The following is a 23,559-nucleotide window of genomic DNA, read 5'->3' on the forward strand; positions in this document are numbered from 1 at the left end:
TTTCAAAATCGCTAATTGGTTGTCTCAGAAATTTCCCATACGCCAGACTTTTCAATTTTACCACCCCCTCCAAGTCAATAGCTAATGTTTGACAACTTCGGACATCTAACCGGTGTACTCTGCAATCTGGTAGAACAATTTATTGGTCAAGATCGCAAAGTCAATGTCACAGTCCCGCCACACACTGAACTGTGTCATAATCCTCAAAATATACGCAAAGATAATATTTCACACACTCAATTCATAAGGGTAATTTGGCGCGAAAATGCCCAGCTGCAATAGCAGTAGGTGCAGACTATATCAATACGGACTCCACGAAATACAAGCATTGAATCATAGACCCTCGAGAAAAACGTGGGCCTATGTCGGATTCCACAAAACTGTTCGTTCAGCTAAATATCCACTAAGTGAGAAAGCCATAGTGGAGATCAGGATGCTATTTTTCATGTCCCTATCTTTTACAACCACTTGTCATATTAAGCTGCTTTACATATCGTCTAAATTAATTCATGGCGTGGGTTGTCAAACAATAGAAAAACTTCTCCGTGTCAATGTACCGTACATGTAGTAACAGCTATACCGTCGCCAATATAAACCACTTTTTATGGTTATTTGCTAACTTTTGTCAAGAACCTGTCCGTTGTTTTGGTATGGTAACCGCTTTGGCTAAAGGTCGTGAGGTACACTATCAAATAAAGAGAGAGATTCTAGCCAGCGAAGCCGTCTACTGTGAGTGTGGACCATATGAGTGTGTTACGGTAGTTCTCTTTTTGGAAAATGTGGTGGCCCTGAAAAGGGCCGTTTGGTATGGGTTTTGTAGTTGGTAATCTAACCGCCGAAACCGTACAGAGTACGGCCCTGGCGTTTCAGAGCGTAGACCACATCCATGGCGGTGACGGTCTTTCTCTTGGCGTGCTCGGTGTAGGTGACGGCATCACGGATGACGTTCTCCAAGAAGACCTTGAGTACACCACGGGTTTCTTCGTAGATGAGACCAGAGATACGCTTGACACCACCACGACGGGCCAGACGACGGATAGCTGGCTTGGTGATACCTTGGATGTTATCACGCAGAACCTTACGATGACGCTTGGCGCCTCCTTTTCCCAGACCTTTGCCTCCTTTACCACGACCAGACATGTTTGCAGTTCAATGTGCAGATAGCAAGATGACAGCTGTCAATACTTACATATAAAGCAGTTGTGAACGCAATAGAAAGCATTGTTGAAAATTTAAATAATAATCGATGTATTTAATATTTCCCACCTTTCGGAGACAAAAGATCTCATGTTGTTTCATTGGTCAATAAATACATATCATTATTATCATTGTCCAATCAAAGGCGTAAAACAAGATCTGGTGAGCCAGCTGTAGTGTGGCCCATGTACTGTCGCTATGCCTTGTTTTTTCGGGTCCCCCCAATCTAGCTTAGTATCTCGTATTTGCGAACCAGAAAAATTTGGAATCGATAAATTACACACTAGCGTAATTTTAAAAAAAATGAAAGTTTAACAATGCTGATGAAGACGGCAGTTTTATCACGCGAGTAGCAATGTCTATACAATGGCCATATATTAAAAAGAGGTATTATGAACAATACATTAAGAAACAATCAGACATATATACGAACAGTCTTACATTTATTTTTATTCATCTTCTATTTTGTTTCATGTTTTGACCATCGGTCTGGATTAGATGCACAGATGACAATACCGATATGCAAAAGTGTACGTCCGCTTAATATTCAATATTTATACGCATGAACTCCATTCAGTTTCATTTTAAGTAAATATACTTTCTGACTATGTACACATCTATAGAAATGATATCAATGCAATTACTAATACACCCAGTGTTATCCCTCCCCGCAGTATTTTGGCTTGGGAGATGTCTGGTCTTCTAGGCTAAAGATCTCCGAAGGCCAAAAATCGCCGAAGGCAAAATTACTGCAGTGAGGGATTAATAGACTATAATACACCAATCTCAAGTTTGAATATGCCTTTGACGCATACCTTGATAATGTCACTGTTACTGCTTCTATGGTTAGAATTGTGTTCCGAGTAACGCTGAGTATTTTCTATAAGATCTAAACTACGTATCTATGAAATATAATCGTGGAAACAAGGTAATTCATATATCTAAGGGATCCACAAATTCTTAACAAAGTGTAAAGTGGTTCATAATGATGCATGATGGAGTGCGGAAAGCTGTGTGTGAGAAATTAAAGCCGCAATTTTCAATCCCAGATTCTCGCATTAGTGGAGTTCTCCTCCCAGTCAAACACTTGGCCAGTACGATATTTGATTTCTATAACACAAACTGATCTCAACCTTTTGGCGCCTTTTGCTACTCCTGCAAACAGTTTATACAAGCGTTTGATTGATGGTCGGTTCGAATCGCCAACGGTCATTGATTCCCCACCATCAACGCTCGAATTTCCTGAAAAATCGTCTTCCAGTCGCGTTAGAATTTAAAAATAACCACAGAGTTCGATCGGCAGTAGCTTCGCACTGACCGCTTGGCAGTCTCTCTGCGTTTTTGAGGCCGGAAAAAACTAAAAAGTGGCATTTTCTTGAGCTTGTGCCCGCGTGTTGCCTGTGAGGTGCTATAGCTTCGCTCCCTCAGTCACGGTGAAGTGTGTTCATTAACGTCGAGGTCCAATAAAGGTTTAACCTTATCTTACGGCCAAACTTTACTGATTTTAGCACGAACAGTTAATGTGTATTGATCATATCTTCAGACAGACGAGTAGTTTAAAATGTAATGCATAACTTTTTGGGAAGGGATATTTGTATGTTGATGTATTCTATAATAAAAGAATAAACCATGAATAAACAAACGCCAGCAGATTCTATCTATATTGATAGTGCCTATATTTTACCGAAGGTAACTAATATTACTAGTGACGCCACTTGATATTCATATATCTTATTTCGTGAAACTATATTACTGATATAAAATAGTATACGGTAGTTCTCTTTTTTGAGGATGTGGTGGCCCTGAAAAGGGCCGTTTGGTTTGTGTATGCTAGGCATACTATTTACTTGGAGCTTGTGTATTTGGTGACGGCTTTGGTGCCCTCATTGACGGCGTGCTTGGCAAGCTCACCGGGCAGCAAGAGACGGACAGCGGTCTGGATCTCTCTGCTGGTGATGGTGGAACGCTTGTTGTAGTGGGCCAAGCGGGAAGCTTCGGCGGCGATACGCTCGAAGATGTCGTTGACAAAGCTGTTCATGATTGACATGGCTTTGGAGGAGACACCAGTATCGGGGTGGACCTGTTTCAAGACCTTGTAGATGTAGATACCATAGCTTTCCTTCCTTCGTCTCTTTCTCTTCTTATCTCCAGTACGTGCAGCTTTGGCCTTGCCGGCCTTCTTTGCAGCTTTACCGCTAGTTTTGGGAGCCATTATGAACAACGCTGATGTGAAATACGGAATGCCAGATACCGGGAAGTACGTCAATTTATAGTTATTTGTATGCAAATAAGGGATTGACGGTAGGTTGAAGGTAGCTGCGAACGGGATAGGAAACCACTAACCACTTAAGTACACACTTACAACTATATGTGTAACCTATTATGACCTTGTCAATGGTACAGTTCGATCATTGGTCATTGCAGTCGACAATTACATTTGATTGGTCCAGATTAACGCCCATAGGGATCTTTTCGGTCTGCATAAATACTGCTCTGGAAGGCGCCAAGTAATGTCAGTTTGAATCTACACTCAAGCAATAAACAAAATGTCTGGACGTGGTAAAGGAGGCAAAGCACAGGGTAAGGCTAAGAGCCGATCCAGCCGAGCTGGTTTGCAGTTCCCCGTCGGTCGTGTGCACCGTTTCTTGCGCAAGGGTAACTACGCCCAGCGTGTCGGTGCTGGTGCTCCAGTCTACTTGGCTGCAGTGCTCGAGTACTTGGCCGCTGAAATCCTCGAGTTGGCTGGGAACGCTGCCCGTGACAACAAGAAGACAAGAATCATCCCCCGTCACTTGCAGTTGGCTGTCCGTAATGACGAAGAATTGAACAAACTTCTCGGCGGTGTCACCATCGCCCAGGGTGGTGTATTGCCAAACATCCAGGCAGTACTCTTGCCCAAGAAGACCCAAGCCAAATCCAAGTAAATCGTATGCCTAGCATACACATATCAAACGGCCCTTTTCAGGGCCACCACATCCTTAAAAAAGAGAACTACCGTAATAGTCCAGTCAATCTAAGCCAAAAAAGGGGTCAACCTAGGACTAATTGCAACAGAAATTATTTCTTCACCATGCATTTTTGAAAGGTCCTATAAATAACATACTAAAAGTATAATAAAATCTAAGGGGTGCAACAGTGCCTAATTTGCATAAATGTAAAGGGGCTCATGGGTATAAAATTGTCGCTGATAGATGGTTTTTACTTAAAATATGTGGCTAAACATGGTTTTGATACAGGTTTTTTGGCTTATTTGCCTCGTTTTCGGTCTAGGCAATGTTGATGGAAATATTTTGTCGCCATAGAAATATTCCTCATTTGCATAAATCCAATATGGCCGCCACAACACTTCACTTTTCTTTGTTTTTCTCTAATTAATAACTATTTTTAAGCTACTACTGATAGCAATAGAAAAATGTTTTCAATTTGTATTGTAGAGAAGTCCTAGAATAACATACCGAGAGCCTAGTACAATCTAGAATTGTCAACAGTGCCTAATTTGAATAGATGTAAAAAGATTATGGTTACAAACTTGGTGCTGATAGAATATTTCTGCAAAAAATAATTGGCTAAACATGATATGTTATGCAGGTTTTGGCTTATTTGCCTCGTTTTTGGTCTAGGCAATGTTGATATAAATATTTCGTCGCCATAGAAATATTCCTCATTTGCATAAATCCAATATGGCCGCCACAACACTTCACTTTTCTTTGTTTTTCTCTAATGAATAACTATTTTTAAGCTACTTCTGACAGCTATAGAATAATTTATTCACTATGTATTTCAAAGAGGTCCTACAAAGGTATACTAAAAGCCTAGTAAAATCTAGAAATATAAACAATGCCTAATTTGCATAAATGTAAAAAGATTATGGTTACAACTTGGTGCTGAAAGAATTTTTCTACTTAAATATTTGGCTAAACATGATTTATGCAGGTTTTTGGCTTATTTGCCTTGTTTTGGTTTAGGCAATGTTGATGCAAATATTTTGTCGCCATAGAAATACATTCCTCATTTGCAAAAATCCAATATGGCCGCCACAACACTTAGCTTTTCTTTGCATATCCCTAATTAATAACTATTTTAAGCTACTTCCGACAGCAACAGAATTATTTTTTTCTGTGTATCTTAGAGAGGTCCTAGAATGACATACTAAAAGTCCAATACAATCTAAGAGGTATAACATTACCTAATTTGTATAGATATAAACGGATAATGGGTGCAATACATTCACTGATAAAAGAAATATGCATATTGAATTGAAAAAAAACGCGACATTATGTTTGAGTAATGTATGCATTTATCTTATTTTTGTCCACGCAATATTTTTGATATATTTTATCGCCCTAGAAATATTCCTAATTTGCATAAATCAAGTATGGCTGCAACTGTGTTTCACTTTTCACTGGATTTCACTTAAAAAATTAAATTTAATCTACACAAAAGTAGTAAACCGTATGTTTTCACTGTGTATTTCAGGAGTGTCCCAGAACGACAAACAAAATGACTAGTAAATTCTAAGAGAAAGAGGTGAGAGAGTGCATTATCTGAATAAATGTTACACTCAGTCATGAGAACAAAATCGTTGCTATAAATGGATTTCTTAAAAATATATTGAGCAAAATGACATTTTATTCAAGCAATTGGATGACAGAATGTATTTTTTGTGCGTAGGCAATGAATCATATCATTTACGATTCCTCATATTACATAACTGCAATGTGCCCCTTCTACCACTTTACGTTTCCCTTTCTTTGACCTATAAATGACTATATATAATGTTAAAAAACAAGCAAGATCATTAAAACTATTTCTTTATTGTAAATTTTAGTAGGGTCATGGAAATTACATATCCCAAGTTTAATGAAGTTGTGCATAACACAGCTAATTTACCCAAATGGTAAATGGGTCATAGATGCTATACAAATCTGTTGTTGATAATATATTTACGAAAGTGATTTAAGAGGCTATGTAAGATCATTTATGTGTTTTTAGTTTAGGCAATGTTTTCAAATATATCTTACAGCAATAAAAAAAGTTCTTATTTGCATTAGCCTGTTAAATCAACTATGTCATTTCCTTTTTCTAATTGGAACATTTAAAAGTCCAAGGAAAGGTATATTCAAAATTTAATACAATCTACATTGTGCAACAGGGCTAATTGTAAAATATTTTATAGGAAATGCCTACATTCTTCTACATGTAATACTTGAAACTTGAAATGTTATACAATATCGTAAAGAGAGATTGGAATTTTTTACTAAAATTGCTAAATATTTTTACCTACTTTTGAACGATTCCTCGTGTGCATAAATTCTATATGATGATTAAAATAATATTTTCTAATTTTTCAAATTGACGTCAACTTATTTTAATTAATTATATTATCAGTAAAATAAGAAGTAACATTAAGAGACACTACTTATTTAAGTTATAATTACTTTAAGTACTTCCTGTCGAAAGATGATCATTTTACAACTTGAATGAACATTTTGCTCATTACAAAAAATTGACATAATTATCTATTTTCTGTGTATTTTAACTCATTGTAATGATTATATACTAATAGGGCATACAGAATGAAAAGCCCTGTGAAACTAAACGATGATTGATTCGTATAGTTCGTTTCAATGATATGTGGAACTTTCTGGCGGATTTTGATTATATTAATACATACCAAATGCTAGTCCAAATGTCAAAAGCTTTGTACTATGGGGGGCTGAAGAAAATTTGTGTTTCAGCTCTAATGGTTTCTTCTATGTTCACCCTTACCGGTATTACTTTAAATGTTGGAAAATGTAATTAAAGACTAGGTTATGTGGTCACTGGTAAATCAGATATTAGTTTGACTGTGTGCAACTTGCCTGTTAATGCCACGTACAGAAATTTAGGATAATAATGATACAGAAATACAATTATAATGATTATGATGATATAGCGGTACAATTATTATACTATACTGCCAATTATGAAATATGTAATGAGCAAAGCTGTTCCTTAAACAGCTGAAAGACATTACGATAATCAAAAGACACTGCATTTCTCAAAATTTTTAAATTTCTTGAAGACGACAATTGAAAACAGTATAAAGTCATATAATGGACTAAAGAGCGAGATTTCCCGTCTGTTCTTACAGTAAACAGCCAAAGCATTAAAGGAAAAACTAAAAAAAAATCTGTTAACTGAAACATGATAATCTAAATCAGTCTTGTAAAAGCAAATCTAGATACCTTTCATAATTTTACATGGTCTAGCTGCTTATTGTAATTTTTATAACCGTGAAACAAGAAAACCAAAATGGAAGGGATTTGCATCACAGAAGCTGCCGTTAACGAGTTTATCAATTAAAATATCAAATTTTTTACATCAAATTATCATATAATTGGTCATCCTGTATTTTCAAACTTTTGGAAGTCTCAACTCAGATTGGCCAGACTGTCAGTTCCTTCAATGATCGATCTTATTGGTAATGATACAAAAGTCTAATAATCTGCAAATGGAAAGTGCATTACATAAACAGCCCCATGAGTGATACTTGCACATCTAAGATCTGATATGATACACTGTACAATTATATCATCCCTGGCTTCACATCTTTTCATTGAGTTGCCCTTCCCCCATTTTATGGGTGCTACAATGAACTGCAGTAGCCTCAATAACCCCGGAAGAAAACAAAATCTAGACTTTCTGTTGTCAACGAAAGGATTCAGGCTGTAAACAAAGGAACAAACCTACAGGAAGATGTGAACAGGGAGAAAAAGGAAGAAATTTATGATATGATAATGACCATCATAACAATTGTCATCACCATCACCATCATGGTGATTCAAATGATGTTCGTATTTATACTAATCAATAGTTCAATAATGAGAAGATGATTCACAGGCACAACTTTTAAGTGTGGTGAACCATTTATTAGTAACTGAATATTTCCATCGTCATTGAAAATAGTGACCAAAAGCATGACAAATTCCATCAAAAATTTTACTGCAATCGAACATGTTGTAGGAGAAAATGACTGAACTATTGACAATGGATGTCACAAAAATTGAACACGTTAAATGATTTTTCATGAATAACCTTAAGGTTGTAAAAGAAAGAAGAAATCCAAAGAAAGTATTCTGATTCCCTTTATTTAAACAGTAATGCTCTGAAACTCTTCTTTATTCATTGCATTTTAGAAAGACCAGAAAATGTCAATGGAAGCTATTGTAGTCATATTGTATTCAATTATGCAAATTAGGCATTTTGTATTAAAATAATTAGCATGCAAATAAGGTCAATCTCATATTTTTTTGGTATGGAATTGATAATTCTTGCAAAACCTTAACAATTTCATAGAGAAAAAATTAGTTTATATATGAGCTTAAACATTAATTTTAATGGAAAATTTATTGGAAAAACTGTGAATATATGCAAATTAGGTAATTTGCATGATATTTATTGTTAGGGACATTTAGAAAATAATTTGTTGAACCTTACTAAATTGTGTTGCAATGAAAAAAGTCACTTGAATTCAGTTTACATGCCCAAAATGTGAGTATAGCAGTCATTTTACAGGCAATATATAGCTAATTTGAATATATGCAAATTTAACCAATTTGCACCCCTTAGATTTTCCTATACTTTTAGTATGTCATTAGTGAGACCTTTCAAAGGTCATGGTGAAGAAATAATTTCTGTTGCAATTAGTCCTAGGTTAAACCCTAAATTGACTGGACTATAATACATTTTTACAAAATAATAAGCTCACACACACATATAGGTTTGTGTGTGTGTGTGTGTGTGTATGTGTTATATATATATATATATATATATTATATATATATATATATATATATATATATATATATATATATATATATATACATACATTACATACATACATACATACATACATACATACATACATACATACATACATACATACATACATACATACATACGTGTGTGTGTGTGTTACCGATAGTCTTAGGAAAAAACATAGTATATCTCATGAACGAAAAATATAAATATCGTAAAGTGGAAAGTTGCAGAACCTCATAAGGTGAACCAATTTATGGGATCTTGCTACTTTACACATTTCCATAGTTTTTTGAGAATTTGAAAGTGGATGTTGACATTCGTAATAAATAAGTTCAGTGATATTTTATTATAAAGGTGAATTTGATGTCTTCTTATTCCAGTTTCAGAATCATCAATGTCATCATCAAATACAAAGGGTATAAATGTTTTCAGTGACAGAATCCAAATATAGGCTAAGTCTGCACATTGTTCTTAATCAATCATTGACAGTGTGTCAGAGCTTTCGCCAGAAAAAATATGTGTTTGTATCAATATAATTCAGAGTTAGTTTATCTGTGTATAGAAATATCAGAAAACACGAAAGTGCGATAACGGACTTTTTCAGAATGCATTGTTCCTTTTCATTAAAGTTTCATGAAAACTGGTCTGATATAACCGTTTTCATTTTTCAAATCGATGTCAAAATTATGTATATATATATATATATATATATAGAGAGAGAGAGAGAGAGAGAGAGAGAGAGAGAGAGAGACAGACAGACAGACAGACAGACAGACAGAGACACAGAGGAGCATTTAAACCCTTCATAGACGTGTACAACCAGAAGTGAACTATCAAAGAGTGTTGTTTTACAGGCAGGCCGGAAAGGATGATTGAATTGTTTCTCGGAGTCGTCGCTCCCACCCTAAACGCTTTAGGAGTTGGCTGATCAGTACTCTCCTTATTCACCTAAAACAAGGAAGAAATGATTGATAATGTAGACCTCGAACTTGTTTATTGAATGCAGAATCATGGCTAGGCCTCATTGCCCTGCTGCTGATACATAAAAATATCCCTCAATAACAGAGTGACTGACCGTGGCTATGAATGAGTCAATCTATTTACAGTATTGTGCATATACTTGACACCGACGCGATACAAAACGCAATAACGAGACATTTTCTTGACATTGAGAAGAAACAAAAGTGTGATTATATTACCATGCCCTGTCCATCGTGTTTTGATTGGTCGAGCTGAACCACGTGACTGCCCACAAATACACAGTAATGGTTTGTTTTCGTGCCCGTGAATATGATAATATCGTAAACATAGAAACTTTACAGCTAAAACGAAAATTGCAATTTGTACAAAATTCATCATAATCAACCACAACATAAAATGAAGCATCTGTCGCCCAAGTTTAGACGCTGTTTTTCAAAAGAAATATCTGGATTTGCAAAATTTTGGCAGCGCGCGCACTACTCACTGTCAGGTTCTTGGGCCCCGTTGTCATTCGCACGGGAAATTTTCGTAAATTTTGACAGTTTTTCGGTGTTCATTGATAATATAATGGAAATAACAGACTCCGCGCTGACCATTAACGTTTATTTATGGGCGCAGGCGAGAGGAAAGCCAAATTAACGGGCTCGGCAAGCCTCGCCCATTAATTTTTGGCTTTCCTCTCGCCCTTGCCCATAAATAAACGTTAATGGTCAACGCGTCGTCCGTTATTTCTATATTATCAAATGCCCCTGCGAGGAATGCTACATCTTTTGTTTCAGACCCACGCCATCTAATGAATTATTGTGATAATGATTACGATACAATGGGAACATGGAGGTAGCAAGCAGATTTCGTCCATGACAAGTATTTGTCACTGGGTGAATTTTGACTGTGTGAACGAGTTGCACCATCTTGTATATCCAGCGCTGTATCTCGTGTCCAAATCGAGTGGGAAAAAACGCTGGAATTACACCGTTCAAGGACGGTAATTTGTCGGGAAACGTCGAAAAATATAGAAAATGGATAAAAATAAAGAAGGCAGAATTATAGAAACATGACTGCACCATTAATATAGCACACACATTATATACACCTTGCGTTCCAAGAACTATCTTCTAATCTTTGTTGAATGTTACAGTATGTTAGAACAACGTTGACTGGGATGCAGATGTGAAAAGTACCTACAGCGTGTGTATGCTCTATGATTTTATGTGACATGCGTAACTTTTCCAAATATACCTTATCAATCTACATTCATAGAAATGTATTTTTAAATATCTGGCATGAATAGAAAAGTCCTTTTTATCAGTTGTCGTCCTGAAATGTTGTATATTTTGAGCAAGATTCACTTCAATGAGTATATTGGGACAAACGTTGTCAAATTTGAAAACAGCCCTCACCCAACAAATTTGAAGGAAAAACATTTTACCGTTAACACACTTACATGTGCCTGTACCATATCATATAAGGCCTATACCTACACACAGCTAGCGGACTCCTACACTATACTGTCATGTAGATTGTAGCACAAACAAATAATTTTTCTGTAGTTGTAAGTATGAGCTTTGCCCCTTGTTGATGTGCATTCTAACCAATATGCATATTGTCAATGTTACCCATCTTTTAAGTGATTTGAAAAAATTTGGAAGTGTGAACGGTAATTCTCTTTTTGGAAAATGTGGTGGCCCTGAAAAGGGCCGTTTGGTATGGGTTTTGTTGTTGGTAGTCTAACCGCCAAAACCGTACAGAGTACGGCCCTGGCGTTTCAGAGCGTAGACCACATCCATGGCGGTGACGGTCTTTCTCTTGGCGTGCTCGGTGTAGGTGACGGCATCACGGATGACGTTCTCCAAGAAGACCTTGAGTACACCACGGGTTTCTTCGTAGATGAGACCAGAGATACGCTTGACACCACCACGACGGGCCAGACGACGGATAGCTGGCTTGGTGATACCCTGGATGTTATCACGCAGAACCTTACGATGACGCTTGGCGCCTCCTTTTCCCAGACCTTTGCCTCCTTTGCCACGACCAGACATGCTTGCAGTTCAGTTTTCCGATAACTTGGTATGGTCAACGTCAGTTTTATATAGAACAGTTGTGAACGCAATAGAAAACACCATTTAACATTAAGTTAACAATCACAGTACATTTAATATTTCCCGCCTTTAAGACACAAAAGATCTCACGTTGTTTCCTTTGTCCGTAAATGCATAATATTAGCAACATTGATCAGGCAAAGGTGTGAAGTAAAAGTTGGTAATCTATTGTAGACCATTGTGCATGGAAGTGCTACGAAAATGAAAAGCACTTCCATTGTACAGAGAGGGTTTTGCACTACGGAAAACTTTTTCTTGTGAGAAGGACAACATAAGTCCACGCCATGGACCTACTACTATTCCATGTTCTCGAGATATGAGCTATGTTTTTCAAAAATTGGCCCCCGGACCACAATCTAAGCGAGAATGAAAGCCTTATCATAATCTTGCATCTATGAGATTTGTAAAACACAAACCTACTCCATACATTCTATTTCCATGTTCACAAGAATGTTAACATAAAGTTTATATATGGACAAGTGATAAGCGACAAGTGACCTTGTCTAATATTAAATCAAATCCGACTACTTATAGAAGAATGACAATTTATATATATATGAATCTGTGGACAAAGTTTGTACATATTCCTTTGAATGTTCCTCGTGTAAATTATGTCAATGTGCTGTGATTTCGTTAGAAGACTGTGACACACGCATATACTGCTAAACGTTCCCCTATCGCGACGGTTCAAGGCCCCTCAATTCTAAACCCTTGTGTCCTTTTGAAGTAAAAGGTATTGCACAATACTAGCGCTTCAAGGAAATTCGAGAGAACCATGGCGTGTTTACGTGAAATAAGACAAACACGAACCCAACACTGTGGTTGATTCATGACTACACAAGGTTGCAATATTTTAATATCAGAACAGTCACCTTATACGACTAACCTACCGTATACTAAATGTATGGTAATATTAACCTGTTGCAGGGAGGTACTGGAGAAGTTTGTCGAGCGCGTTGGTGTGGCAGTTATTTTATAAAAATTTGATATAATTATTCTACTGATTTTATTTTGGGCTCGGATTCCAGGGAGTAATATTCCATTGCAACAACCTTTCAACGATCGAGAGCCAATTTTACTTCACGTCACACTATTACGGTACGAATCACACTTATCAATGTCAAAATATGGGTGGTTAGTTACTATATTTTTGCTACATCCAAAGTTTCACGATTGTATGAAAATAGTGATTAGATGCCCATGACAAAATTTAAACTGTTCCATCGATACTCTTCGCCCCTAATGAATATTATTAACACATACAGCAAATTCCCCGGGCAAATTTCTACCATCTCTCCGTCTGTCTGTCTGTCTCTTTCTCTCCCTGTCTTTGTCGTTGTCTCTCTGCATCTGTCTCTCTCTCTCTCTCTCTCTCTCTCTCTCTCTCTCTCTCTCTCTCTCTCTCTCTCTCTCTCTCTCTCTCTCTCTCACACACAAGTGCACAAAGTTTGTATTTCCAATATCCAAGGAATTCTTAAACATTCCCCATTAGAGCAAACGTACGCGTGATATTAGGACTTTCATTTGTCCAGGAGCTGGAGATCTTCGGCAAGAAAATCTAATCATAGATGGACTCCCTGATTTTGAAATTTGAGGTCATTACATCTTACGGCCAGCAAAGAAGATCATCAAAGTGCGTTCGGAGGAATTAGTAACCTGGAAAAGTAGATGCCGATGGGGTGAGGGGGCAAGCGCATACGAATTCATGGCCCTGCGTTATGCTGTTTGCCCAGCAAATTAGGATTCAATTCAAACTTTAATAGAAAGTCTCTCCAAACCAATCATGCATCTACTGTAAACCAATACCACTCTCACAACTGAACCAATCACAGCATGAACAATCATACATCAAAAATAATAAACCCAGTAAATCAAATTAAGGAAATCATGTGGACGGATTTCTTTTTATTTTATAATTAATAATCACAACAAATTTGACATAAAGGTTGTAAAATGTAGAAATAAGGTCCTCTGTATCAAACTGGTAGTTTAAAAACATTGGAATGCGTAAGTTCAATGCATTGATTGCCTTGCGGCTATGATATGATGTGACGTAGAGTACTTCAAAATGCATGGAAATTTTGACATTTTAAATTAGTAGCCACAATCAAGTTGATGTACTCCAAAAGAGATTCTGGAAGGACTGTACATGCTAAATGTCCAACTCTTACGACTCCCTAAGTTACTGGTGATTAATGCAAAATATATTCATGCCCCCATATCTTCACTCATTTTGTACACTACGCTATAGCAATCCGAAGAAATTAGCAAATTCAAACAGTAGTTGCAGAATTATTGTTTATCTTTTGTACCATTCATTATTTGTTGCTGCGTGTCATTTTTAAGTTTTATTAAAATTTGACATAATGCCATCATAAAATGAGCTGTATTCTAGGATTGTATTTACACATTAGTTAATATAAAGCAAAATAAAAGATTTCTTGTAGACATGAAAAGAAAAGACGAAAATGTTGCTCCAAGTGATGATGATGATGATGATGATAATGATGATGATGATGATGATGATGATGATGATGATGATGATGATGATTGTAATGGTGGTGATGGTGATGGTGGTGGTGATGATGATGATGTTTACTAGTCTCAGCACTATTTTGTCATTCACTACATTCTATTTACTTAAAATACTTCCAATGTGCATTCCTTTCCTATCTCACCTAAAGTAACCGTGTACAGATCCCATTGTCTTAAAGGGCGGTGGTCGTCAGAACGGCGCTCAAAGGTCGCTAGGGACCCCTACGACCGATATGAACACTGTATCCAAGCTACGTTGGCGATTGATGAAAGTTAAAACATGTTTGTCTTAATGTACGTTGTAAAATTTAAATGATGCAGCTATTTTGATATGATGCATCTATATATAGTGCATGAAATACACTGTTTGTAAACAAGAAAGTTGCACATGCGCAGTTCCGACGACTACTTCCCTTTAAAGTCTACAAGTTCCGTGCCCAACGTATATATTTCAGTTTCTCACATAGCCAGCCGACGTGCCTCCCTTCATTATCAAGGTCATGACCTCATGCATGTATATGAATCCCCCTGCTTCAATTATAAGAATTTCACCATTTAAAGGCGTCTGATTATAACATTATCAATGCCCAACCCTTCTGAATACCATTTTCATGTATCGTTGAGGGCGGTAAGTCACCGTGGGGGATTCGTAATTGTCATAATTGTAGTTGTAATATCCATTTTGTCAATTCAACATAAAGACACTATAACGCTCAAATTTCAGTATCCGTAATTTTGGCCACATATATAGAGTTATGTGTGAATATATATTTGTATTTCGAGTCACTTTATAACAACTTTGAACGTCATGTCTTACTGTGCGGTTACTCTACGGGTGGGGATTGGGGTTGGTTGAGAACCGTGGTGCGGTGTACTCCGCATCTTGATAAAGATGTATTTGTAGCCAGAGATGAGTATAGCGCCACCACAGATCAAACCAAGATGCTCTGCCTGCTCGGACCACAAATTTTCAAATTTCAGTCCGTATTAACTGCACATTAGATTCTTTAGTCCATGCACGGCAAGGTGTCGAATAAGTTGCGACTGCTTTTAAAACGCGACGGTAGTCAGTCGTAGAGGGCGTAGTTCATGGTAACAGCACAATTCCATTTCCAAGAGAGAGATCGATGATTTTTATTCTGCTTCGTCGAAGTAAATTTGATCTTCTGACGTTAAAGTTGGTGCATTATTATTTGTAAAGGAAATAAACTTATGATTTAACTGGTTGAGGATTGTAGAGTTTGTAAAGTATTAACGTTGGGCTTGTCCCAGGATGAGATGTCTGTGTGGTAGTGTAAATAATACAAGCGTCCATCACTTGACGTCTGTCTCTCCCACCTGATCAAAAAATAAGAAAATCAAAATGTAAACAAATTAAGACAGAATACACCTCGGGGACAGATAATCGGACTCTCAAACTTTTAAATTTCCTTTTGGCCTGCCACTTGTGACAGTTCATTTTGAAGCTTATGGTTCTAATAAAGTTTTCACTGGCTTACTTATGTGAAAATCGGGAAGTTAATTTTCCTCATAGAGACAAATCAGGGATGGCGGCCATTTTGAATTTCAAATATCAGTATATATTAGGTGTTTCTCTTACGCCAAAATTTGCACTTTGCACCAAAATTTCATTCTTGATTTTGAAAAGCAACGGTTTAAAATTTGCTTGAGGAAAGTTGGAGCAAAAGTTCATTTTATCGGTGTGAAATATCTTTGAGGTAATAAATGCTTTTTAATCAAAATGCCTGAACTTTCCTACAATGTTTTGTCCACTTTGATATGACATTGTCTGAGGCAGGTTCACTGCATTGGTAGGTGATGTCGCGAACAAAACAGCGCCGCCAACGGCAATGTAGACTCATACTTTCGGACACACTGCATCATAGAGCTGCATAAAGCCAAAGTAGTCTTTGGACTTACGATACATAATTTTTTATGACAACGTTGAATATATACTTTGAGAATTAAACTTACCCAGAAGGGAGAATTTCAGGTTTTTCCCAGGAGATAAATCCGGTTTTACAATCAATGTAGTATGTAAAGCCATTGTCGTCACAACGTTCTTCCCAGCTGTAATGTGATAAGAACGTCTATCGTGAATTTCAACGCTTGCATCGTTTCGCAAACATAGCATCTGTTAGTTTTATCTATAGCTTTTTTTGTTACATTAAAAGAAGACCCCCCCTCTTCCCCCCCTTCCCCACTCTCTCTCTCTCTCTCTCTCTCTCTCTCTCTCTCTCTCTCTCTCTCTCTCTCTCTCTCGTAGATATGGTTGTATGCTACACACTAGTAGAAAAGTATTCATAACAAACTCACAATTTAGGCAGCACCAGAGGTTTTTCCCAGGTTTCAGATTCAGTCTCTTGTTCTTCATAGTAGGGGAATCCGTAACAATTCCTCCTCTTTAGCCACCTCAATTGAGAGAATGAAAATATCAATGGAACACCAGAAAAATATTTCGTTGTTTAAAACTGTTTTTGGTGGAATTTTCCAGGCTCATAATTTCAAGATACTGCATTGGAACACAAAGCTTTGAATTCAATAGTTTGACGAAAATTACTCGTAAAGGTTTCCAAACATAATTTGTGTAAGAAACAAAGGCAATGGGCAGGCAAATGTCCGAATTTCTGTCGACAGCACAATATATTGCGCGCGATGCTAAATCAACAATTGAATCAGCGACATCACATCATTATTTTCTGATAAAGTAGCAAACTTAATGTTGGTTTGTCACAAACACACCTGTCTTGTCTCTGCGGACTAAAATGCTCAGTAAAATTACGGTCCCTCTATCATAGAGCGACTGTGATAAATTTAAAAACGCGAGATTATTGCTTTTGGTCCTTACAATCACAGGAATGTGACAAGCTTTGTAAACCTTTTTGCTGAAATTTTGCTATCAATATTCTAAAACGGGATGTTTATCACTTTTGCTTGCGCTCTTCAACTTACCCTGGTTGCACTGTTTCGTCATCTAGGACTGTGTTTTTCTTCCGACTCTCTGTCGTAGATTAACCTCGGGTCAACAATGACCTTTGACCCTCGGCGTGAAGAAATGGGCTCGTCAAGGACTTCTGAAATGTGGAATTTCGAGCGATTCTTTAATGAAACACCTTAAAATGACACGTTTATTATGTATCTGTGTATCTGTACGTCAATTTATATACCATAATTGAATGTGTATACACGTGGTTATATGTGTTAAAGTAAGGACATAATTTACTCTCTCAAATGCGTATATGTTCGGTGGTTCCTGGCAAACATACTTTCCTGTCTATTTTCAGGGTCGTCTTTAACACCTTCAGTTTATATGACCTGTAGGTCAGTGTCCAGCAGCTGTTTACATGTATCTTTAATACTGTGTCTTACTTAAATATAAGATAACATCACTGCAGTAACTGATATCACTTATCCATATTAGAGCATGCCTTTGTCAAACTGAAGGGGCAGGGTGCACCATAATGTGGACTGATTTTTTGTAAAACTTACAGAGTTTCAGTAATGGCAGAATTTACTCTATAAATTCATATATTTTCGTTGTTCCGGTCAAACATGCTAGTCAGTCTATCATCACAGTCAAATATCATTGTCTCAGTTAATTACTATTATCTCCTAGGAAGTCAGGATATGTTATCTGGAACTTGATTACATAACAGTGACAGTGTCCACCTTTTCAAGTGGGTTGGTTCCCACATTAATTAAAAACTTGAAATTATGTGGCAAAATAATGCTTAAATTGAGCACATTAACTTCAATACCTGTTTGGGCTCAGAATAAAACTGTTAAGACATTGATTCAACACATTTTTCTAGGTAACATATATTGGTGCATGGCCCTGATTGTTGTTTAAAAATGTTAATTTCGGTAAATTCGAAATTGTACATCCATACTGTAATTTGCTATTGAGTGTTTGACTATACGGTAGTGGTAAGTCTTACTTGCAATATGAAAACTGACTGGCTATCTGTGCTGCTGAATAAATGAAGAATGCATTCAAAACTGGGATAGTAGAGAATGCTGCATTGCCGCCAGACAGTTGACTTTGAAACCTGAACCTATCGCTGTAGACACTCAGACCATTCTTGCAAGTTACATAAATTGAAGATTTTACAGTAATTATTTGACTTGGCCCAATTACTGCCAAACAAAAATACACGAAGTTGCTTCATCACCTACAAGTAACCTTGACAGATATAGATCATTTATTCAAATCCATGGCAGATGTTAGGCTAATCCACATTGAGGGACCGGGAATATGTACTGACAGATGGAGAGGCATAACTTTCCTTAATATTATCGATAGCTTTTTATTTTACTTTTCAGCAAGCGATCCTGAGGTTCATTGATAGTAATGCTGGCTTTACTGTTACATTTACACGCTATGTAGCCCGGCCGGCCAACCACGGCTGTTGGTGACTACAAGCTTGAAATTGCTCTAAAAATCTTAAAAATTGATTTTGAAATCTTATATTATATAATATAGAAAATGCTTAATTGATAGTTTCAGCTGAAAAGTGACTGAAAAATATTAATTTTGGAATTGTCATAAAAACTTGACGGCATTTTAAGGTTAGATATTAATTTGGGGTTGGGGCGTTGACGCTCAAAGGAGACAAAGCACGGGCATTTTTGAATCAAAGTAACGATTAGTTTCACAAACAGAAATGTCGATTATGTCGACAGATATGTGATTCACTGTATTCTATTAAAAGAAGGGAAGAAATAGAATGGGATACACGAAAAATAAAAACCTCAAAAAGTAACCAATGCTACCATCAAAATTCAATGGGCAACTCGGCAGCGAAGTCATAGGCGAACACTCGTCATATATGTAGCAGTCTTTGACTGAATTTTTAGTATCACGATCTGGCTAATTTTTCCCGACATTTTGGACAATTCAGTTTTTTGTTTTATTCCCTGAAGTACAACAGAGTTATTCGTTACAGGATTTATCAAGAGTGTCGTGATGATCATCTTACCTAGAGCACACTGTACAGTACAGTACACGGGTGCGTTCGTGGCGTTGCCAGAATACATGTAAAAAGATAATATCAAGTGGCGCTACAAAGTGACCCATTTCTTTTCAATCTTCCGCAAAAAGGGCAAATCGTTCACAACGGAACAAGCGCTTCAGTAAAAATAGCTGATTATATCATTTAAAAACACTCGCATGTCACAAGTCCTGTTTTGCTCCTGACACATTGACAGGGGCCTGTTCCTCGCATGCTATTAACAGTAAACGGTACTAAGTTGGATTTTTTTTTGTAATCTTGATTCTACTTTTGTTCACAAATAACTACACAATTTAATTACTGATGATATATATTTTCTGATGCTGATTTATTTTACATTAGTTTCATTCACAAATTTTGGTAAAAATTCGTTTCCAATTTTGGTGCGAGTGACATGACTGTGAAAGTACAAAATGTAGCAGAAGACACAACGCAAGCAAAAATCGGATCACCTTTGGAGATATGCATTTCGTAAAAAATCAAGGCAAAGGGATAATTTGAGCGGCAACAATATAATGTTCTGTAACACTCTAAGGATACACTTAACGTGGGTTGTTCTACGAGCCACTGTGTGGAGTTGACTGCATCCGCGGAACAAGGCTCCAGGATATGCTAAGTCGCGTTGGCGCGGAAACGTCGGAAAAGTAGGCAGATCGGTTATCCCGGATGTACTGCAAACCTCGTTGGTCTTCGAGAATTTTCGGAAACCTCCGATTGATGTATCGCAATATTCTGATATTTTGCCACAGTTACTTCAACGTATGGAGTTACCATGGCAGGCATCAAGTTGCTATCGCACGTGAGTAACGACGTGATTTGAGTCACTTTGATAATCAGCAGATTTAGATGAACACCAACTTCCATATGTCGGATATTTTTAATCATGTTACAAACATCTCTGTACATGTAGCCAACCAATCAGAAAAATCGAAAATAAATCCAAAAACATGAGAACAGCCCCTCTTGTAGACTACGCTTGCATACTACAACATGATAAAAGGAAAGTGGCTTCATATATCGCTTATCTCGTCCTGTATGTGCTTAAATGTGTTTTGTGGTTATATTGTATTTTGGTTGTTTGTGTGAAAATTAAAATATAGGTTGTTAATTTCAAAATAAGCCATGGTGAGACATGCATGGGCGGTAGTACAGCTGTGACCCTTTGAACGTTTCTAAACTACATCGGTTTCTTCCTCAGTCGCCAATAGATATAGTTATATCTCTTTTTCATATTTATATTTTGTTGATGTTGTTGATCTCTTGTTCTTCTAACAGAGAGATCGAATATTTGTTTGTATCGTTTTTTGTATTTTGTTTGTTGCCTTGTTCTTGATGCCGTTGACTTTGGCCGTTATCAGTGTATCGCTTATTGGATTTCTTTTGTATGCGATGATCAGTTGTTGTGGGAATAATTTCCTTTAAGTGTTTCGTCCTTTTCTATGTGTTCACAGTTTTCGCACATTGCTGTTTTTATAGCTTGTTCTTACATATATTTTCTTGTGTACACTAGTGTGTTCTTTGTTTCTTCGTTTGTTCGCTGTAAGTTCAGCTGTAAGTTCTGGAAGTTCGCTGGTGTTGTAGTTGCGTAATTCGTGTGGCGATGTGACTAGAGATTTCCTGTTGTTTTAGCCACCTTCGACTAATCTAAGTGTATTAACCTTTGAAACTAGTTATTGTTAGCGTTGCAAGTGCTGATGTATCTTAGTTTTCGCCTTTCATCAAAGGGGACCCGGGGATCTGGTTGTTGTTGTTTATGGTGCTCTGGAGGCGTGTCACTGTCTTTCGTGTTGTCGGATCTTGACAATTTAATATCAATCTCTGTTTGTTGTTCCGCGATGAAGGTCTTTTTTGTTTGGTTGTGCAGTGCTTGATGCAGTGGGATGTAATCAGAGAACAAGGTGACAAATTACTGGTGCCAAACAATCAGTTCAATTTTGCTACATGATTATACCGTTGGCGTATTATCTAATATAAAATCATTTCATTAGTTTTTGGGTTCACAACGATCGGGCATAATATCCTAAAATCTTTTACAAAGACAGTTGCTATGAATAAATAAGGGTGGACTTCAGCCAACATTAAAAAATTCGGAAATAAATTCAAAAACATGTGAACAGCCCCTCTTGCATGCTACAAGAATTGCCCTCCTTAAAGTTTGGCTTCCCTCATCAGGTGCAGACAGTCTAAGGGTAAAACCGTTATATCGGCAATATACCCGCAGTATCTGGGCCAGCTGTGAAGGAGTTCGTTTTACCCAGACTGCTTTGCTCAGCCTTGTTTGGCGCCCTCACATATACCCTAAGAGCTTTAGTAAAGCAGTCCGATAACAGCAGCGGGCCGTTACTCCCCCTCTCCTCGTTTTTCGCAAAGCCTTGTCCCCTGGACAATCAACTGATATCTGCCATCCCGACAAAAAAAACTAAATTTTGCTCCCCTGCTACCTAAAAATACGTCCCCTCCCCAAGCAAAATTATAATTTCCCCTGCCCTCAAATATTGCTCCTGGAATAACTTTTACGACGAATAACTCCGATGGCTGCACCTGATGACTGTACATTCAAAATATTCGATAGTTGGATTGATTGAATTGCGCATATAGATATTTATTTCAATAAGTGTAGATAAAGACCATGATTGCACATTCAAAATATGGGATGGTGAATGATTGTTGTGTGCATATAGAAACGGCAAATTATTGTCCGTTCTAGCAGGCGCTTTTTCCATAGCGTTTAACAGGGCATAATCTAGGTTATGATAGGGATATTTATTTCAATAAGTGTAAATGAGAGACCTTGACTGCACATGCAAAGTATGGGACAGTGGAGGGATTGTAGTGTGCATTTAGATAGTTGTTTCAACAAGTGTAGATGAGAGACCATGACTGCACATGCAAAATATGGGATAGTGGAGAGATTGTAGTATGCATGTAGATAGTTATGTCATAAGTGTAGATGAAGAGACCAAGCCTGCATATTCCATATATCATATAGTTGGATTGATTGTAGTTTGCATGTAGATATATATTTCGATAAGTGTAGATGAACACGATGAGAACTAATTTGGGATAATTGGATAGGCACAATTTCTCAAGAATTTTAGAAATTTGTCTAATATTACACCTGATTTGCTCACCACCTTTAAAATTTTATTCAAATTTACAATGCTGTTGAAATGTTATGAGTAAGTAAGTATCAGTGCATGATAGTGTCTAATGCAATATTGTTCAAAACATAGGAACAATATTTATATTTGAATGAAAATATGAGAGTTTGTCCTGTAGTTTCTTCATTACTGAAAAACTAGTATAATCTCAGTTTGTCAATTTTCCTTGACCAAAATGAAGTCTTTTGATTGATTTACAGTTAAGTCAGTCAGGGTCATTTAAAATGTGCCCTGACTCAATTAAATGTTTATGAAGCCTTAAATTCACGAAAAAGGCAGGGGCATTTCAAAAGTGCCCTGACTCAAAAGTCGTCAATTAGAGAAATTTTAAGCATCTTGTCTCGTTTCTTCAGTACATTTACACAAAAATCAACATTTTTTCATAAAATGAATCCAATGAAAGAGGTATGCAATAATCATTGTGTTTTCGTTGTTTTGTTCGATGAGAACAATATTTCAAATTTTACTCTTTTCTATCATTTTGTAAAATTTCAGCTGTAAAAATTTCGATTTCGTTACATTTTCCCAATAATTACCTTCATCCAATTTTCCCAAAATAGTTCCAATCGTGTTTAGATGAGAGATCGTGATTGCAAATTCAAAATATCGGATAGTTGGAGAGATTGTAGTGTGTATGTTAAGTTGTGTGAATAAGTGTAGATGAGAGACAATGACTGTACATTCATAATATGGGATAGTGGATATACTGTAGTATGCCTGTAGATAAGTAATGTCAATAAGTATAAATAAGAGACCATGTGTGCACATGCA

General features: G+C 36.9%; 4 protein-coding genes and 1 long non-coding RNA gene across 5 annotated transcripts; 1 reads left to right on the plus strand and 4 right to left on the minus strand.

Annotated features, from left to right (window-relative positions):
* Positions 1–828: 828 nt before the first annotated feature.
* Positions 829–1,140, minus strand: LOC139150170 (histone H4). The gene has a single exon (XM_070722357.1). The coding sequence runs from the start codon at positions 1,138–1,140 to the stop codon at positions 829–831; it is 312 nt and encodes a 103-aa protein (XP_070578458.1).
* A 1,833-nt stretch (positions 1,141–2,973) lies between these two features.
* On the minus strand, positions 2,974–3,417 carry LOC139148413 (histone H2B, gonadal-like). Its single transcript, XM_070719863.1, has one exon. It carries the CDS (start codon positions 3,407–3,409, stop codon positions 3,041–3,043), a length of 369 nt encoding a protein of 122 aa, XP_070575964.1. The 5' UTR covers positions 3,410–3,417; the 3' UTR covers positions 2,974–3,040.
* A 180-nt stretch (positions 3,418–3,597) lies between these two features.
* Positions 3,598–4,133, plus strand: LOC139148423 (late histone H2A.3, gonadal-like). Its single transcript, XM_070719874.1, has one exon. The coding sequence runs from the start codon at positions 3,744–3,746 to the stop codon at positions 4,119–4,121; it is 378 nt and encodes a 125-aa protein (XP_070575975.1). The 5' UTR covers positions 3,598–3,743; the 3' UTR covers positions 4,122–4,133.
* A 7,575-nt stretch (positions 4,134–11,708) lies between these two features.
* LOC139150176 (histone H4) lies at positions 11,709–12,020 on the minus strand. Its single transcript, XM_070722372.1, has one exon. It carries the CDS (start codon positions 12,018–12,020, stop codon positions 11,709–11,711), a length of 312 nt encoding a protein of 103 aa, XP_070578473.1.
* Positions 12,021–13,951: 1,931 nt separating this feature from the next.
* LOC139120467 (uncharacterized) lies at positions 13,952–17,664 on the minus strand. Its single transcript, XR_011549103.1, has 4 exons — positions 17,568–17,664; positions 16,932–17,027; positions 16,590–16,685; positions 13,952–15,953 (listed from the first exon to the last, which is right to left on the minus strand). It is a non-coding gene; the product is annotated as an uncharacterized lncRNA (long non-coding RNA).
* Between the last annotated feature and the right edge of the window lie 5,895 nt (positions 17,665–23,559).

Source organism: Ptychodera flava, chromosome 2, assembly GCF_041260155.1.
Source record: "Ptychodera flava strain L36383 chromosome 2, AS_Pfla_20210202, whole genome shotgun sequence".
NCBI lineage: Eukaryota > Metazoa > Hemichordata > Enteropneusta > Ptychoderidae > Ptychodera > Ptychodera flava.

Bases quoted from the DNA above. Each gene is read 5' to 3' on its own strand.
- LOC139150170 (XM_070722357.1), bottom strand. From the start codon at position 1,140: ATGTCTGGTCGTGGTAAAGGAGGCAAAGGTCTGGGAAAAGGAGGCGCC.
- LOC139148413 (XM_070719863.1), bottom strand. From the start codon at position 3,409: ATGGCTCCCAAAACTAGCGGTAAAGCTGCAAAGAAGGCCGGCAAGGCC.
- LOC139148423 (XM_070719874.1), top strand. From the start codon at position 3,744: ATGTCTGGACGTGGTAAAGGAGGCAAAGCACAGGGTAAGGCTAAGAGC.
- LOC139150176 (XM_070722372.1), bottom strand. From the start codon at position 12,020: ATGTCTGGTCGTGGCAAAGGAGGCAAAGGTCTGGGAAAAGGAGGCGCC.